The sequence below is a fragment of the Lasioglossum baleicum genome, chromosome 3 (assembly GCF_051020765.1).
Source record: "Lasioglossum baleicum chromosome 3, iyLasBale1, whole genome shotgun sequence".
Lineage (NCBI taxonomy): Eukaryota > Metazoa > Arthropoda > Insecta > Hymenoptera > Halictidae > Lasioglossum > Lasioglossum baleicum.
In genome coordinates, this window is record NC_134931.1 from 20817896 (window position 1) to 20836842 (window position 18947).

General features: G+C 39.0%; 1 protein-coding gene and 1 long non-coding RNA gene across 12 annotated transcripts in view; one reads left to right on the forward strand and one right to left on the reverse strand.

Moving 5' to 3' along the window:
• The window catches only part of LOC143207550 (uncharacterized), a 165347-nt gene that overhangs the window by 134993 nt on the left and 11407 nt on the right, over positions 1–18947 (reverse strand). The window contains exon 3 of one of the 3 annotated variants that reach the window (XR_013008686.1): positions 17828–18188. The exons of the other annotated variants lie outside the window; for them this stretch is intronic. This is a non-coding gene — a long non-coding RNA (uncharacterized LOC143207550). Of the gene's footprint in view, positions 1–17827; positions 18189–18947 lie in introns of those variants that run through there. 3 annotated transcript variants of the gene reach the window in all.
• Positions 1–18947, forward strand: part of LOC143207543 (opioid-binding protein/cell adhesion molecule) — a 374124-nt gene that overhangs the window by 120218 nt on the left and 234959 nt on the right. For all 9 annotated transcript variants that reach the window (XM_076421174.1, XM_076421165.1, XM_076421166.1 and 6 more), the window contains one exon: positions 744–893. In XM_076421174.1, coding sequence (XP_076277289.1) covers positions 744–893 — 150 coding nt within the window. The remainder of the gene's footprint in view (positions 1–743; positions 894–18947) is intronic.

The following is an 18947-nucleotide window of genomic DNA, read 5'->3' on the forward strand; positions in this document are numbered from 1 at the left end:
CTTTACTTTACCAGACACAAAATTTGTGCCTTTCTATAGATTATGATGTATTTGGTATGTAATCCAGTAGATTTGTACCCGGAGAACCTGCAGATCGAAATTTCGATCCTGTAGGATCAATGGTTCAAGAGTTATGCTTGCTTAAAGTTGACCAATCTGCAGTGTTTTCGACAGGTAAAGGCTATGCCATATTGGTTTGTAGTGACCCCCCCCACCCCGACCTAATCTCTCTCTCATCAACCAATTTATTAATTATTCTGCTCGGTAAGCGGCGCGCGACCATCACTACAAACCAATATGGCGGGGTCCTTACCTGTCAAAAACACTGCAGATTGCTCAACTTTAAGCAAGCATAACTCCTGAACCATTGATCCTACAGGATCGAAACTTCGATCTGCAGCCGCCCCGGGTACAAATCTACTGTGTGACATACCAAATACATCATAATTTATAGGAGAAATACAGAAATTTTGAGTTCGGTAAAGTAAAGATCAGCCGACGACAGTATTATCCGGTAGTAATATTGTTTGTAAAGATGGCGCTGACATAAAGATACAATTATTATACTATTGTATAAGAAGTTAGATGCTGTCGGTTAACGTGGTTGTGAAATGATGTTAATAGCGGATAATACTGTTGTTTACTAAAGTTGTTTAAACTGTGTCGGTGAAACCTGTGACGGTGATTTTGATGTGACCTCTCCCTGACATGATGTGACACATTATATTCCATCGTGTTCGCAGGTATATGAGGTGGAAAGTATCGCGACAGAGACTGGCGGCACTCCCGAGCCTAGGCCCTTTTTCGAAGATTCGGAAAGCAACATTACCGTGCAACTCGGCGCTAATGTCTATATGCACTGTAGAGTACAAAACCTGCAGGATACTCTTAAGGTACGTTCCCATTTCTCTTCTTTTATCGCCGGTCTCCCTGGCGCAACGTAGCGCATTTTGGTCGTCGCGTACGCCCTAAGAGCACCAGTTGAATAATCTTGGAATGCATCCGTCGCGTCGTCGTGCTCTTAAAGGACGTTTCTTAAAGGATCTCAAAAGCGTTGTTGTACGGTCTCGCAACTGTGCACATGTTTCCGGAAAACTTCTTTTCTTTGACGGAATTCGTGCTCTCTTGCTATTTCATCTTCCAACGCTTCCTGTCAAGGACGGTTTACAGAATAAGCATATTATCAGTCTCATGCATATGGACGTTGTCCATTTTCTTGTTGGTACCAAGCAGAATGTTTCTTCTCTACTCATATGTTAAATTATAACCAGAGTTGCAAGTGCATGTTAATCTTGTTATTCGCTCATTAATGTTTAATTTGCCACTAATTTGGTTACCGCATCGCGCGAATCCAATTATACCTCCTAACGTGGTTATCGTTTAATATTACAATGACTAAGTTTTTGCAAACAATTATGTCACTTATTACGCTACAGATAAAATACAAAAACGCAGCTTGTTATCAAAGATAGATTCTCTTTTGTATAATATTATAAGCTTAAGAAATAAGCTTGCCTGGGTTTGCTCCTGAATGCAATTACGTGTGCTTTGCCATTTCACCGAATAGTTTTAATCAGAAGAAAACCGATGAACTTGTAAAAGAGGGTCCTTCCCTCAGATTTCAATAGTTTTAATCAGAAGAAAACCGATGAACTTTTGTAGAAGAGGGTCCTACCCTCAGATTTCATAATCCTTGAAATATGACGTCAAAGTCACCATTCTGAACAATATTTCCCTTTAAAGTTTTCGACGGTCGGCTGTAGAGTTCACGAGATAACTGCAGAAAACTTGACTTGTAAATGGATGGACGACCTTGACAACATTTATATAGATAATATTTCAAGGTCACTGAACTCTGAGAGGAGAACTATTGCAATAAACACTTTCGTGTATGAAACGTAAGATTGATAGGTTCTGAACACAATCTATTCCTGTTTTTAATTATTGCGAATGCTATGATATGTATTAATGTTTAGTAATCGTGTGTGCAATACTTGCACGTGATTCGTGAACAAATAAATACGTTTGAAGCAACAGTCGTTGGTGGACAACGTATTTCCTAATAAAATAACGCAGTTGTTCACAGACCGAAGTGTGTGTGTGCTCAAAAGTAGTTTAAAATTATTCACATAATGTGGAATGGTTGGACATAATTGGCCAGAACCGTGCACTTCAAAGGAAGGTAATTTCAAACAGTTAAAAAGTGATTTGAAATATGTATCTTCTCCACATTCTACTTCCACATTCTTCTAATGTAATTTTAACATTCCCCAATATTATAATAAGTTTTAATAAATGTTCTAAAAAATCATTTATTACACCTATAAAGACCCGCCAACATCAAAGAAGTGTAATATACTGTTTCAACGTTAAAAAAGGGTATATTCAAAAGGGATGTGGGCTTCTTGTCACGTACTGTATCTGCGAGGAAGACGAGCGAAGAATGCAGGCGACCCTACCATGAATTGAGACTGATTATGGCTGAAATGTGTGGCGTTTCACGGCGAACAAGTGTATAAATTACTTTTGTTATTGCTAAGTCTGAGGACAATACTTTGTAATAGTTGTATCCACCAAAACAGGACTCATCAAAACACCTTTAAATTCTTTTAATTTTTTCACTTACTGAATATATTGTAATAAAATCCGTAGTCTCTATTTACGCCTGCACCGTCGTGTTTCAGCTAAATGACGCTTTGTATTCTTTAGTTACGTGTGGACTGGTGCTGCAAAAGAATTTTTCGCTCTCGAGCTGTAGCAAGGTGCGCTCACAGCGCGAGATTTATTGAAGACGACTGGGTCGAAATGTATGGGGTGAATTTTTACCATTGTTCTTCGAATTCTCGACTTGAAGAAGCGGTTTAGCCGTTCGAACGAAACAAAATGAACGCGATGATGAAAATTCTGTCGCGACTGATGAACTTGATGCAAGGAATTAATCTTGTTGCGTTCAACTCTGGTATTGTCAGTCCGAATTCGTGTTTCGTTCGTCGGACTCCTCCTTCTTTTTCGCGCTAAAAGCTTCGCGTCGTTATCATTATTTGCCCGGAAGAATTCCGTCGTGGATACCACACCCCTGACACGGGCGGCAATCTAACCCGTTGCTAACACCGGCAAAGAAAATTTCGCGGTAGCAGCCAAATATTTTCCTCTTAATTTCGCGGTCGTTTGAGCAGAAAAGCCGCCATCGATGTAACACGCGCCTTATTCTCGGCGAACGAAACCGAGAGACAAACTGTGGCAAAAAATTCTCCCCGGTCGGTCTTATATGAACGTTGCAGTTAGCTTTGAGAGTAATTTAATCCTGCAACGGTCTCCTGGGCTCTCTCATGACCCGAACAAATAACACAAACCTAACACTTACTGCTAGATTATGAGTATATAAAAACCACACTGTTTATGCTCTTAAAGAGATCTTTTTAGGACGTAAGACTTTCAGACCTAAAATATACGTAAAATGGACGTCTTGAAGACGTCGTGTGATATCTGGAAATATCTTATTACTGAATTCCTATAAAACTGATGTCTCTAAAACTTCAATACCAAATATGCATATTCTTCGAATGTTTGGAGGCTTCCAATTTTTTTAAACATGTTCGCATAATCCGAAAAATGTGAAATAAATACACATTAATAATCACGATGGGACACAGATAAATATAATATCAGTAAAATATATAATAAAATGCATAAAATCCGTCAGGCTCAACTAGTCTGGACGATAAAATTAATTCAAGATTGATGTTCGACTACATCTTAACGAAGAAATTTGTTCACGTGGTGTATAATCAAGCGTGAAGATTTCAGAAGGATCGCTAAATGTATTTGGAGTTATGTAGCTATTATTATAGATGTTGATGCTATCCACTTGATTAATGGTATTATGGCTCCGCTCGCATTTGCATACAGTGAAACGCCAGAGAATTGCAAGCTAATAATTACCCTGATCATGAGTCTATAAGATTATACCATTTTTAGGTGAGTGAAGTGCAAGAAGATTACCCCAATTCTACTGAAATATTGCCCAATACGAAACGCGCTATAATGCACGTGAAATTAATAATTGATCTTGAATGTTCAATTTCCTAAATTTGCATTTGTTATTTTATTCTATTTTCGGCACTATGTTTATCGTATTAGATCGAATTCTTTTTCGTTTAAACTTAAAACAGCCGAATCATTGAATTATTGCAATAATGTTACTCACAGAAAAACGGATACTTGATGTTCAAATTGTAATGAATTGGTAAAATGATGTACAAGTCCATTCTTAATTTACGCGCACTCTATACGTTATACTTTATGTTAATTAAAATCGCTGATAATCAACAAAGTATGATCGATTTAATGTAAAATGACCTAAAAAGTCCAAAGAGCCGGCAAAGAAGAGACCGATGAAAGATTAAATTTTTTCAAATTGATGGTTTAATTAATTTAATCTCTGCATTTATATCGTCAATCAGATTTACTTTCACGCAGTCGTGTACTGTAATAATGACATAACGAAAGGTTAAGTGCCCGATTATATGAATTCCTGCCGAGCGTCACTCTAATTACACGACGCGACGATTAACAGCTAAAATGCACGAAAAGTCGATCAATGCGCAACGTAAAATTTACACCATATGTTACACCATCAAGCAAATTTTGCAGTATTTGCGTTCAGTAAACATGAAATAATTCAATAGGTAAAAGGAAATTGCAGTTGTTCATTCGAATGAAACTAAAATACCGAAGAAATTTTTATTTTATTTCGCGTAAGAGCAACAATATACCGGGTGAACCACGAATCGTGATCAGTAGAGTTGGACGAAATAAATGCGACGAACAATATCAAATTATTGGTACAACAAATTCACCTCTAACATACGTTCATAAGGTCTGAAACGTCATTCCGCGCATAACCAAATGATTAATAAAATCCACTTATTGGAACGCAAACTACAATTGTCAGAACTTCTAATGATATATCATACGATACGACAGTGAGGAGCGCGCTAGTTGTGCTCGTATTATACGAACGATCTGGTTATGCGAGCAGTTTGTCTCCCGAGGGATTCATATAAATGAAGTTCCGTATTCGCAGCTCGGAAATTAAAAATGGAGACGCATTAACAGCGTGCTATGCAACACAGCCTATGTTTTATGTATACGAATTAAATAACTAAAAAGTACAATTCAAAGAACAAGAAGAACAACTGAAATGTATGAAACATGAACTATGCTTATTTTCTGAAGTGCACAGTTTCGAATATCAGGCCGCCAGCGTATGATAAATTCTGAACGATTGTTAGCCTCGCGCGTAAAGCTGAAAACAAGAGGACTTCCGTTCAGAGACGAGAGAGAGAACATGGCTCGTTTCGAATTATTTCAATATATTTGCCCTTAAAACAGTCGAGGCGTAAAAGTCGGCGAACTCCGCCATGATGCATACGGAGATCCCACAACTGTGAAAAAAATATCTCGGGGCGCGCATAAATCTGTTCAAGAGGCCGCGACAAATTCACCGAGCGACTCAGCCGTTTCTGCCTCGCATTATCCCCGAGCGGAACACCGTTCTAAATCGCATGCGGCAGTAAAAAGAACGCCACGCGACAGGAAATAGCGGCAAACGTTCTGTCGCGCTTATTGCGCGACATTGCCGATAAATCGTTGTCGAAGTCACCAATCTCGCGCAGAGTTTGCGTCGCGGAGGACGACGCTGCTGTGGAGAACCTCCCTCGAATGTGACACGCATGACTGTTTTGTTCGTTCGCACGCAGTTGCCCCGGCATTCAATCTTTCTAACGTGGAGACCTAACAGATATCGACTCGGCAAGAAGTTGTTCTGTTCGATCGAACTCTCGAACTGCGTGCACGCAAACTTTAGTAACAAATATGCGAAAACAACTTGCATCCATCAGGGCAGTCCAAGGGGTGCTTAAACAAAAAAATTAAATATATTTCTTGGCTGGTATTTTGGACTGGTGCAAAATTCAGTCAGGAATAAAATATTGTCAAGATATTAATCGTTCCCCGAGCTAAAATAATTTTAAAATCGCGTGCTTCTTAAAATCTACGGCGCTCTGCCTTACTGAATACATAGATAATGATTTTTGTTTCTTTTAAATAGTTTCGTTGGTTCAATTTTGTTGTAGGTCACTGTAGTTGTGCGCGGTGTAGGAATAAACCGGAAATTTTTATCAAAGTGATTCATAGCGGCGTCTGATGCGACAGGAGCGATAACGGGTTGGACAGTATCGCAGTATATTCGGTATATTCGGATCGGCAGATAATGACGGGGCGCGAAACAGGTGCATTCTGACCGGCGGATATTTTTCTAAGGGTGTTTCCGCCGATCCGGGGAATTAATGAGGGCCGTTTGAACGAGGGCGAGACTGGAATCCCGTAAATCCCGGCCTGTTAGCGTGACATGGAACAATTTCACTCGTCGGCTGCCGTAGTATCGTTGCGATTCGCTCGCGTGCAATTAGTGCAGCTCCCGGCTTACTTGTTAAGCTAATTACACGTGTATAAACTTCCGGTGGCTGTTACTCGAGAGAGGAAGAGACCGTTGAAAGTTAGCCTGGTCGTTATAAGTGGAAAAGTAGCGAGTTCCAGGCGCCAGGTATATAGAACCGTCACCCTCGCTTGATTCTTCCCGGCCTGTGACCGACTTCCGAAACTTCCGGACACCTAACCCGACTCTAGAGAGAGAGAGAGAGAGAGAGAGAGAGGTGGGGCGGAGAGGAACCAACTTCGACGATCGATCGTTTCGACGGTCAATCAAAACACAGACAAAACGTCTAGCTAAGAGATTAGAGAGTTCGGGCGGCTCGGCGTGGCGTCGCGTCGCGTTACCACGCCATTGATCGCCGCAGCCGAGCCCGAGGAAACCGGCTCTTTTGTTGCTGTTAATGAAGTTTCAGCTTGAAGTTGCTTACTCCCGACCTCTTAAGACAACTGACAGTCTTCCAGGTGAACTTCGCGAACCGTGGATGGTGTATCTAACCCATATCTAACCGATGCACACAGCTTCCGAGGCTTCAGACGCCATCTTAGACGGCCGAGGAGTTTTCATGCCGCGGATAATTACGAGCCCCGGGCTCTTCAAGGTGTAAATGACTGCTCTTTGATAGGAATTAAACCTGAAATACGGTAGTATGCAGATTGTTAGATCTCTCGAGCTCCGGGAGGACGAGTAAATAACGTTTTAATCTTACTCCGGCCGCACATAATTCCCAGTTTGCGTCCCTTTGTTTTCAACCCCTCGCGGCATGATTTCTTTGGCGACCATGTCTGCTGAAATGATTTTATTGTTTGTGATTTAGTACTGCGAATAGAGAAAGTATCTGTTCCCGGTTAAATGTTTATAAATCTTGATTATGTTTTTTTTCAGAAAACTAATCCCATTAGGCAAGCGTTTTATGAACTACGAAAAATTAGGATCGAGACGATTATTATGCAAAGCACTTTTATACGGTGAACCTTGCAGCAATGACTTTGAAGTAGTAAAAAGTGAATAAGTCAGACATGGAGAGAAAAGACTGAGACTACATTTAGAAAATATAGATTATATTATATTTTGGTGTGTATTATCAGCAATACGTCGAAAAGCCGTCCCTCGCTATCGTCCAGACTCTAGACCATTCCGATAATTCTCTCCTGTATTCGACAGACCCAGTTAATCCTCGCAATCTAAATCAGAGTGGATTGAAGAGTACGAAAGCGCGTTCGCACAAAGGAAAAATCAGCTGCGCCCGATCCTTGGCGTCAACGAAGTCCTCAAAGTGTTAAGAAACATTGAACATTCCATCCCGATACAATTCTCCGTTACGGCAAAGCGATTTACAAGTTCGCAACGCGATCGGTGGATGCAAAATAACATAAGCGTGGGGACGAACGCGGGGACGCTAACAGTGAATCCCTGACCCCGTGTTCCAAGTTATCAGCGGACGTAATACGCGTTTCAAATGATCCATTAATGGAAATTATTAATCAAGTCTTTGTCGCCAGGCCGCGCACTCTGACCTTTGATTAAACATTCGTATCGTAGATATTGTTTCGCGGAGCGGTGTAATTGAGACGCGGCGCTGGCCAGGCATCATTGTGTCGCGGCGCTCGCAAAAGCGGACGCCGCCGCCGTCAATGGCTATGTTATTACCGCGTGAAAATGACGTTGCCACAGCACGGCGGCGTTTCCCTCGTACCTTTCCCTCTCGAGGATCGGTATTTCACTTTGATTATTTTGCCGGCGCCAAGAACGCGCCGTGCAGCCCGACTACCACTGTTAGGGTATAAATATTGCGGCGACAGTCGAACGAACGGCCAGAAGGACTTCTTTTTTCCCTTTTCCCCTTCCTCTCTCTCTCTCTCTCTCTCTCTCTCTCTCTCTCTCTCTCTCTCTCTCTCTCTCTCTCTCTCTCTGCTCTCTGTGTCTTTGTTCGGTGTACGCAGCGAACGCCGAGCCGAGTCGGTTCAGGAAAAGCAAAAGAGCCTCGCTCGAGGACCCTCGAAAGAAAAGATACGTTGCAGGCGCCGCGCCGCGCCGCAGGAAATGCCGCTAGACGAGGGTGAAGTTGAAAGAGGGCCGCGCGCGTCATCGTGCCCCGCTTAGAGAGGATTCGGTATCTTTGTTTGCTGGCGGATTAATCCCGGCTCAAGGCCACTTTTACGCAAGCCATCCCTGATCCTGCCTCATCCTCCAAGACCGACCCGGACTCCGACGGATTTTTTCATATCCCTGTCGCAGCCACGACGCGACGCAGCCGAGTCCTCCAGGATTTTTCCCAAGGCTCCGCCACGTCTCGTCCCTTGATAAATTCCGATCGGTGTACAGAGATAAATTGAAGAACAAAAATTACCTGCGCGATGGCTTAGTATGCTGTTGACGCCAACGGGATATTTTCCTGTCAACCAGTGAAAAGGTTCTTCATTTATTACTGAAGGTATTGACAGAAGTTGCTACAAGCACCGACAAAAGGTTAGGACACTATGTATAGGTTTCATCGCGTTCCAATTATATTGCACACGTAGCTGTATACATATGTATATAGTAAATCCTCCATAAACGCAAAAAAATATCCCCTCCACTGTAGTAATCTGACCTTGGCTTAAAACAGAAAAATCGATTTTTTCTATTTTAACATATGCATATAGAAGCCCCTTGACGAAGGTACAGCAATTTCGAGAATGTGATGTATTGTTGAAACGACCATACCGGCTGTTCTAAATGACTGTCAAACAGAAATGAAAGAGGAAAATGTTTTACTGTTTTTTTTATAACAAATATAGTGACATGTATTGTTTTATATCTGCAATTTTATTTCGACGAATGAAAGCGACGGCCAATTAATTAAATGGAATGTTTCATTTTATTTTTTATGTTATATTAACATATACGTAGAGACGTGTGCTGCACAATAACCATCAAGGACATGCAAAATCAGAAATGAAAGAAACATAACATACATTCATCAGAGATCTAAATGATTTCGAAGCAAAAATAACACAAACACATGCAACAATAGCTTTGACTTTCGCAATAATTTGTCTAGTACCTACCCACTTCACTGGCGGCCAACGCCACAGGGCGGCGACTCGGTTCCGGCATATCGGTGTGAACCGCTACTAATCCAATTACAAAACTTCTTTATTTTTCATTATTTTTTCATGGGACTTTCACCAACTTATCTCTGGCACTTTTCTGATTAAAATGACATCGAACACGATATATGTAATTTCAACTGCATTTAGTGGTTTAATCGACAATGAAAGTTTCGGACGCAAGGAAGGACAGCGAACACGCGTCTCTTTCTTTTCCATTCGTTGTTCTTCCTTGCGCCCGAAACTTTCAAAATACAGTTGAAATTATATCTTGTTTAGTCTTATCTTTATCAGAAAAATGCCAGAAATAAGTTGGTGAAAGTCCCATAAAAAGATAATGAAAAATAAAGAAGTTTTGTCATTCGATTGGTAGTGATTCACACCGATACGCTTCGGCCGCGCGATTCATATTTACATGCTGTCCTTTCCTACCTTCGGCTTCGTTTGTGCTCTCGGCGCGATAGACGCAGTCATAAAAAAAATAGTTTTTTGCAGAACAGCCGTTGGCAATATATCGAGACTTTACTGTACTATGATGTTGCACCATTTTCTCACTGGTTGTAACTACGACAAACAGTTTTATTGGCACTCGAAACGTATTTTGCCGCTCGGAAAGTACTCGCTCGCTTAGAGTATTCGCAGTTCAAGCCTCAATTATACGAAGCTAGTTTACTCGTTACTCGTTCGCGAGTGAACTCGTGAATGAGTGAGCGAGTCATGAAACGCGCAGCGTGTATCGTTCTGATTGCTCTCTGGTGAGTTTGCTATCTCTATTGATTACATGAAACGTGTTTAACAACAGTGAGTTGTTTAGCCGTCGCGTCATGTCGTTATGCAGCGCGCGAACTGCCTCCGCTGTTTAATTGATGTTTTCGGAGATGAAAAGGGAAGACAAGATATCTTGTTGATTGTTTCCTGATTGCCGATCACATAGGAAAACGATATCTACATCGCAAAATGTGTCTGGAACATTTTTCAATATCATCAACCGGATCGATTTAAATGGGACACCCTGTATACTGCGAGAATGCTTGACTTTAGCCATTTCGACAAAGGTAAAATCTTGATTTCTGATTTTCTATGAGACGTCTTTTTATGAATGTCGGTTAATGATGATGAATTGAAAGAGTCAATTAAGGATCGTGAAGAATCAATGAAGAAAGAGTCAATTCAGAACTGTTTTCAATTCCTACACAATTGAACCAATTTTATTAAATAAGACTCATATTTTGAATATACATTTTATTAATAATAATTAAATTCGTCAAAATTTCCATCTTACTTTAAATCAGTCGTTCATTCTCAATTTTAGTTGAAAGGACTTTATTTGCTTGCTTTGAATACTTACACAGCAATAAGACAACCTTCGGATCTTGTTCTGAAGGTAATTTTCCGTCCTCTGTCCGCAAAGAGTCCTCGAATATTAGCAACTTTTAATCATTCTCACCGGGCACCCGGTTTCCAAGAGTCTACCAATTTTTCCGAGTCACCAATTTGAGTGAGATCTCATCCATTAGCAGCACGATACGCAATTACACTAATTATGTCTTGGCAATTGTATCCACTCATGTATAGCAAAATACAGTATAGCCAAATGGAAGTGTACTTGAAGGCACGACATTGTCATTATCGTAAGTCCTCGTTGTCTCGCCTAATCTTCTTGAGAGTTTGCAGAAGTAGGACTTTCTCTTAAGACGGTCGGTATCTGAACTATTACTCACCTCGTGGCTTGATTAGAACTTGACGAGTTCATTATGCAAGTGTTAACATTTCCTCTCCGTTCGACAGACGTGTAATCTCTTTTAAAACTTGCGTCGCGCTGAGAAATATCAATCGTTCAGTGCTGGGCTCGGTTGGGGCCCCTCAAACGCTTGCTTCCCCCTCCAACCTTTCTTCTGTTTTCCCTCAATCGAGGCAAACGTGCCCAGCCCTAGTTCACTATGTTTCCACGATCCCATTTCGTAATTCTTATTAACCGTTTGTAAATTTTTGCTTAAACTGTCAGGGATAATTGTTTAGAGATCAAAGTTGTGATTAAAAGGGACTTATTATTACGATTTAATGTCTACTCGTTACAAATCTTTTAAGTGAAAAACAATTAAGAGAAATAAGGCAAAAATTGTTTCAACTAGATCTATCGAAGCCTGGTCTCACATGCGTTATTTATAGTGACTGATGAAATTATTATAGCCACACTATAAGCAATATTATTAATAAATAAAGGAATACAAATATTTTTCGAGTTAAACGCATTTTTGCAGTTTAATACTTAATGTTATCACTTCGAATAGTGTAAACATGCAATATTAAAAAGTATGTACACCTTTTCTAGTGAATTTTACCAAGACATTTTAAACAAATTACGATTTATCTCTCTAAACGCTTCATTTAGGCGCACGTATGTAAACTAAACTAAAAGGTGAAACCAAATTAGCTGCACGTTCAACGCGTTAAATCCGTTAGGTGATGTAATAGTTAGCCAGGTTGGAAGTCACTTCAAATATTGTTTCCTGTCGCCGACAGTAACGAGTCGAAAATCGCATTGGCGTTAGTCCCGCATAAATAATACCATAAATGTGATATCGGAAAACGGTCAGTAGTGTCCAATATTTATTATCGTTTTCCGTGGGTTTCATTGGTTTCCTCCTTGACTCGATTGACGTCGTACGAGGCTGGAGGATGCTCTTCGCTCGAGCGCAGTGATTTCTCGCGTTCATCGACTCCAAACGGAACTATAGACTGGCCTCGATCCACTATAGTCCAGAAATATTTGATCGCGCACGATCAATTCAGGAAACAGTTCCAGAAGCGATCCCTCGAGCTGAGTAAATGCTCCGTATAATTATGCTGCGTCTGCGTTCGGGAAGCAAATCAACACTACAGTACTCTCTCCGTAACTGTGAAAACTTTGGCTCTACACAATTATAGAAGAGATAGACTGCAATCTTTGTAGCGTTTCGAACGTAGAGAAAGTCATATTTCAATTGTATGACGTGGGGGGTTTTGACCTTCCTAATTTTATCCAGTGCATTTTAAGCCAATTTACTAGTAACTCTAATTTGTTGAGACATAATTCTTACGAGTCATTTGAATTACATTAAATGGTCCTCCTTTCGTTTTGCTGGTTTTGATAATTAAATATTGTACCAATCATCCGGTGAAAAAATGTTCTGAATTTTTTTCGCATGTGACTCGATTATTGCCCAGATTTACATTAGAGTACGGATTTAATCAGAATGGCTTCTCTCTCTCTCTCTCTCTCCGAAATAAATTATTTATTATTCGGCGACCAAAAAATTTTGTCGTTTAATGGTGTTAATCTTGTATTATTTGGGAAATTTAGTAGAAATAAAAAAATGTTATGACTGAACCAAGTGCTTTGAAACTTAAATTTAAAATAGTTCAAAAAGTGGAGTTAATCGATTTGGCCTGTGAACGGCACAATTATGATCGTGATTTTATCGTGTTTCGTGTCATTTAATATATAAAAAATCTAGAACATCATGGTATCGAATAAACGTTTAGCTCTGACGATTGATGCGAGTTCGTTTCTCGAGTGTCGGTTTGGGGAAGTAGTTTCGCAACGTTCTATATAAGTGTGTCGGAGGAAAAATTTGATGACGAGGCGGGAAAACACGTATATCGCTTCGGTAGAATATGAGCTGGTGGAGTGTGAGCATTCGCCTGAGAGAAGGTGTAAAGTTAAACAATTTACGAAGCCAGCTTGACACAGGCTGGCTTAGCTTATGGCAAAATTATACCGTCCCTGAGATCGACAGCGCTGATACTACGTAAACGCTGCTTGGGGTGTAACTTTTCTGACACGGATACTTGCCTGTATAAATCACTTTGCCCTGGCTACGTTTGAATTGGAGTCTGCAACTTTTGTTGCTGGAACGGAGCAAGCATTAGATGCAGTGGCGATGGAATGAGTTTCTCTTCCTGAGGGTTAGAAGTAGTCTCGTTATTCACTATTCTATATATATAAGAATATGAGTGATTTGCACAAGTAGATAAATAAATAATATGTAGTACAACGATTAACTCTCTAATTTCCATTGCAATGATTGGCACCTTATTATCCTATAGTGATTGGCCCCTTCAATGTACAATGATTGGCAGTGCCAAGAATTGATCAGGAGACTTCTTCCAACGAATTAATTAAATCCAAAGCATTAATCTTTCGAATATTAAAAATGTTATAGGTTAAAAGTGTTATAGCTTGCAGTGCTATACGAGGGTTCCCACAATTTATCCTATCGTATTAGAGCGAAACCATGTTATACATAGAAGGGCTACCTGTATTTCAAATAAAGTAGAAATACGTAAAATTTAATCGAGGCATGTCCCGGTTATTTATTCTTGTACACACAGTGCACGGCAGAGGAAAGCGGAGGAACTTCGTTAGAATTGTTCAGCACTGCACATTATGCTATCGCTCTTTGTATATCCAATGTAATATCGTGTCGGAAGTCATTACGGTGAAAATATTTGTGGAGGGTCGCGAGACCTTTGCCTCCGACTTCATAGAAACCGTTTCAAGTCACTTGAAAAATATTGAAACGTGTACCTCTGTGTTTATGTTCCTCGGTTCGCGGACAAAAAGGAACGGAGTCCCACGTTCCGTGCTCCCGGAACACGGCCGGCAATAGTGTTTTGGTTACCGCTGGAACTGTCGACTTCCTCCTTGATTTCTATTTATACTTATCGCGGGCCAGGTGAAGTAGAAAATCGACCGAAAAAGTAACTTCTCGTTGGAAGTTCGTTTACCGCGAACACTTAAATGTAATTGCAGCTTTTACTTACCGCATGGTGTTTGTTTTTACGAGTGGCGAGTTATGGTGGAAAGAAATACTTAACGTCGAGCGAGATAAACGTGACGACCCGGTTCACCTTCGCCTTCGCTCCAGAATATTGACTTTAATTACATCTCGTTTTTGCGAAGGCGTTTCACCGAATTAAACGTACGAATTAAACGTACAAATTCGGAAAATTTCCTCATAAAATGAGTATAAACTCGCCCTATCTAAGATGAAGGACAAATTTTTTGAAAATTCCCCTCCCCCCTCTGGTCTTTTATAATGTTCCAAAAATGGAGAAAAAGTCTTTAGTGACCTGTCAACGAATCTCAAAGGATTAAAAAACTTTTTGATTTTACAAAGCGTCACCCTTTTTTCGTCAGATTATATGACTTGAACTAACAAATCGACGAGAATGAGTTTTTAGGAGCTTATAGTGAAAACATAAGGGTATCTATTAACAATATTGTCATTTCAGAAAAATGTTTCTTCCACCATGTATTTTGCAATTATTTTAAACAAATGCAACGTTTTCGAAACACCCCCACCCAAAAGAAAAGCAAGTACCGTATAAGAGATAACCCCTCGAAGCCATTTAAATTCTATGTTTTACAATTTTCATTGTAAATGTATCGTTTAATATTTATTCGGGGTGACCACGCTAGTTGGGGCACCCCGAATAGCTTGAAAATTCAAGAACGAAAACAGCAATTATTTTTGCACGAACCTCGTAGATTTCATTGAAGACCCGAGCTTTTCACCACGCTCATGCGTTTGAACACGTTCGACTTCACAGTCTCTCTATTACGTGACCCCTTAATGGAGTCTTTCATGTTCTGTAGTATGTATAAATACTGTGGGTACATGTAGCGGAGCCTTTCGAGCGTTAAGTATTGAATTTCGGATAGATTCATTTACATTCCATGTAAATTTACATTTTCATCGATATTACCTTTCCATAAAACGATTGGTTCACTGTAAAAGCCTCGTGAAACGTTCCAACGAGGAAAGAAAGGATACCAAAGATTATGCAGTGGCTCAAAAAATTGGCACACTCAGCTTTTTGAAATAATAAAAGGTACTACATATATCGATGCCTATTGATTGAAAGGCACTGTATACATATAGTGCTACATAATATACGGATTCAGAATTGTTAGTGAGAAATGAAGTTCATCAAGAAGTAACATCATTAAAAACAAAAAAATATTATATATAAAAAAAAAACTTTTTAAAAACCACGCTTATATTTATTAAAATGCACTAAAAAGGAGAAAATAATGTTATTAGACATTAGTGACTACATGTATATAAAAGTCTTTGTAGGCGCTCCACGCTTTTATTTACATTCGCTAATGTCTAAACAAATTATTTTCTCCTTTTTAGTGCATTTTAATGTAAGCGTGGTTCTTAAAAAGTTTTTTTTTTATATATATGTTTTATTCTTTACTTTTTAGTCTTTTTCAAATGGAACGCAAGAGGATTATTTCTTAGGATTATTTCTTCCTATTTTTATTATTAACGTGTACTCCGCTTTTAACTGTTTCACTACATAAACTAACAGATTGAAATACGTTTTTTGATATTTACACAATACATATGATGGAACTGTCAAAGAACAGCAAGCCATTAGCACATCGATCATGTACATATGTGAGTGACGCTATTCTTCGATTAGGTTTAAATAAATAATGTTCATTGTGACATATTCGAGAATAGACACTACGATCGATTTTTCCTTTAGAGGTTTGATTTTATTAATTAAATTACGTCGACTTTGAGAGATTTTTGGTGGTTCGCGTTTAACATTCGACGCGTCAGCAATGAGGATAAAAAGAAACAGTTGAGATTTGTAGCAGATCTTGCCGATTCGTGGAAAAAGTTTGAACACCTACGGGAGTTTGAACGCTTGGGGACGTTCGAATTGTTTCGCAGTTCGGAGCTTCTAATGGAGAACGCCGATCGTTCGTTTTCAACCAGCGAACGTCAAACCTCCGAACTATGCCACAATATCGCAAGTTTCGCTAAGTTTCAAGGTGATTCGAATCTCTTCAAATGCTCCATCGTGCGCAGGATGGGCTACCGAAAATAGCAAGTCAAAGTTAGGGGAGATTGGTGTCGTAACAATTTGGTTTTTAACCATTATTATGTAAAAACTATTGTATTTACAACTATTGAATATTCGAATGCAATTTTAAAGAACGCCTACTACGCACGAATGGTTAAAAATTATGATACACGGTGGTTAGAAGGCATTTATTTTTAAAACATTTCCCCCTGGGTTTACAGTGTCCATTTAGGGCTAGGTAAATTATGTCAGCTGTTGGTGAGGGTAAATATTGAATGCATAAATATAGCAATAGTATAGGTTAGGAAAATAGAATTAGGTCAGTGTGACTATCGTGTGACAAAATAAATCTCATCAAGATCGCAAAATTGGTTTCATCAAGGCTTGTTCAAGAACTGAAACAAGAAAATAAATAGATGAAAAATAAGACCATGGACAAGAATAAAATAAATATTGTAGATAAAATGAGAAAATTGAAACTTTTATTTAAAGAAACGTGTTTTTGACATTTAACATTTAGAGAAGCTAAAAAGCATTGAATTAATCGAAACAAACGAAACAAAATTGAAAAACACGGAATTGGATAGCCTGTTAACGATTAATTCGATTCTTTGAAATAGCTGCGATGAGATAAAATGACTAACTTTATCTCCCCCCAGCTGAACATTTAATAGTCGATTCAGTTCTTTTTATGCTGTATCGGAGTATAATATTTTATAGATCATTCAGGAACATTTAAGCTTCGTAAAACATTCGTAAACTTCGCCGTGAAGACCGAGCGACATTCCATGCAATCTAAAGGAATTATTTGGATATGAAATCGAGTGCTGGTATGTGTACTAACTTTAAGAACAGAGTTACCGAGGATCGAGGCTAAATTTTAGATCGACATTAGCCATTTACGATCATCGCTGTGGAAATGGGTGTAGCATCTCTCCTTCGAGATGCGGGGTTAAAATCGCTGCCATGGGAAACGTCGTTGATATACTTGAACGTCCTGTAATTGGAACTTCCAAACCTTTCAAACTCTCTCTTTGCCAAAGCAGCAGCCCCAAAAATTTCATGAAATCGAGGTAGATTATTTAATGGAATAAAAATTGAAAAGCTGAAATGTGCGATGCTAACAAGAGAAGTTATCGAACCCGTAAATTCAAAAAATTATGAAACTTTGCACACAAGTAGAGTAAGCCTAATATGTACAACCTTTTTTCGTGCTACTTCTCGCATTAAAGGAGCGAACTCAACCCTTGAAAAAATTTCGTGAAATATCTGAAGAACAACAAACGATATTAAAGAATGTATCTACCAAACAGTGTACAAGAAAATTTTTTAAAATGCTTTTTTTTATTCACTTAGAGAAATGCGTAACAAAAATATTTTTTTACACAGTGTGGTAGACACGATAATATTATGCAACTTTTGTTTCAACAGATATTTCACGAAATTTTTTCAAGGGATGATTTGTTTGTTTATTTTTTTTCTCTAGATTTTCCACGTCCTTTATTTTTTGGAATTTTCTCTCCGGAAAATTTCTTACAATATATTCTTCCCAGGTTGCGTATAGGCTCCGTTGCTCTTCTTGCACGTCTACCGACCCTCATCAACCCCTGCACTTTCACTCTTTATCACACTTTCTCCGAGTTTCCTGCTTTCGTCTTCTCCGGCTATATCTCATCTTCTGTATTATATCATATATTCTCACTTCTTATTTCTTAAGAGGGATTCTCGTGCATCAGCTAGAAAAGCAAATGGTTCTCATAAGTTTTTTTAAGAAAACATTTGATTATAATATATCAGTGAGTCTCTAAATAACCATAAGAATATTGCTCGTTCATTTCTCAAAACTGTAGGTTTTTATCACAGAATATAATTGTTGCAGGGTGTTTGCGTCATTACTAGCCAGCGTATCTTTTGGAAAACTATTGTGACTCGAAAAAACATTATAGTGTTTTCCGAAGGTGATTCAATTTTCTAAATGGACTAATGCTGTGTATTCTTTAATATCATTTGAGAGCGTGTGTCAAAACGAATTCATTCGTCACAGACAAGGCCACAAACAGTTCAAGCACTGTAAACTTTCTTTCACATTATATCGTAAACATTGTACCCATTGATAGATTGATTTTGCGACACAGCTACTTTATTATTCGTCCCGGAAACTTACAAGATAAATTAATCCGGAAAGGCTTTCCCGTTATTAAACACAACTTTCACGATTAATCCAACATCTGTCAAAATGATTAAAAGATTAGCTTGTTCTGATAAGAAAAGTATCTCAATAGACTGACATGTCTGCTCCTCATTACTGACTTTGTTTCTCCACTATGGAGCTGAAGGCTGGAAAATAAATAATGAATTTAATATATTGACCATAATATTTATAATTTCCGAGGGTTTTTTAATGCGCAATTGAAACAAACATTGTTGGTATCAATTGCATGGATCTATAGATTGTAAACTTTTAACTGAATTTCCCACATGAGATTGCTGTTTGA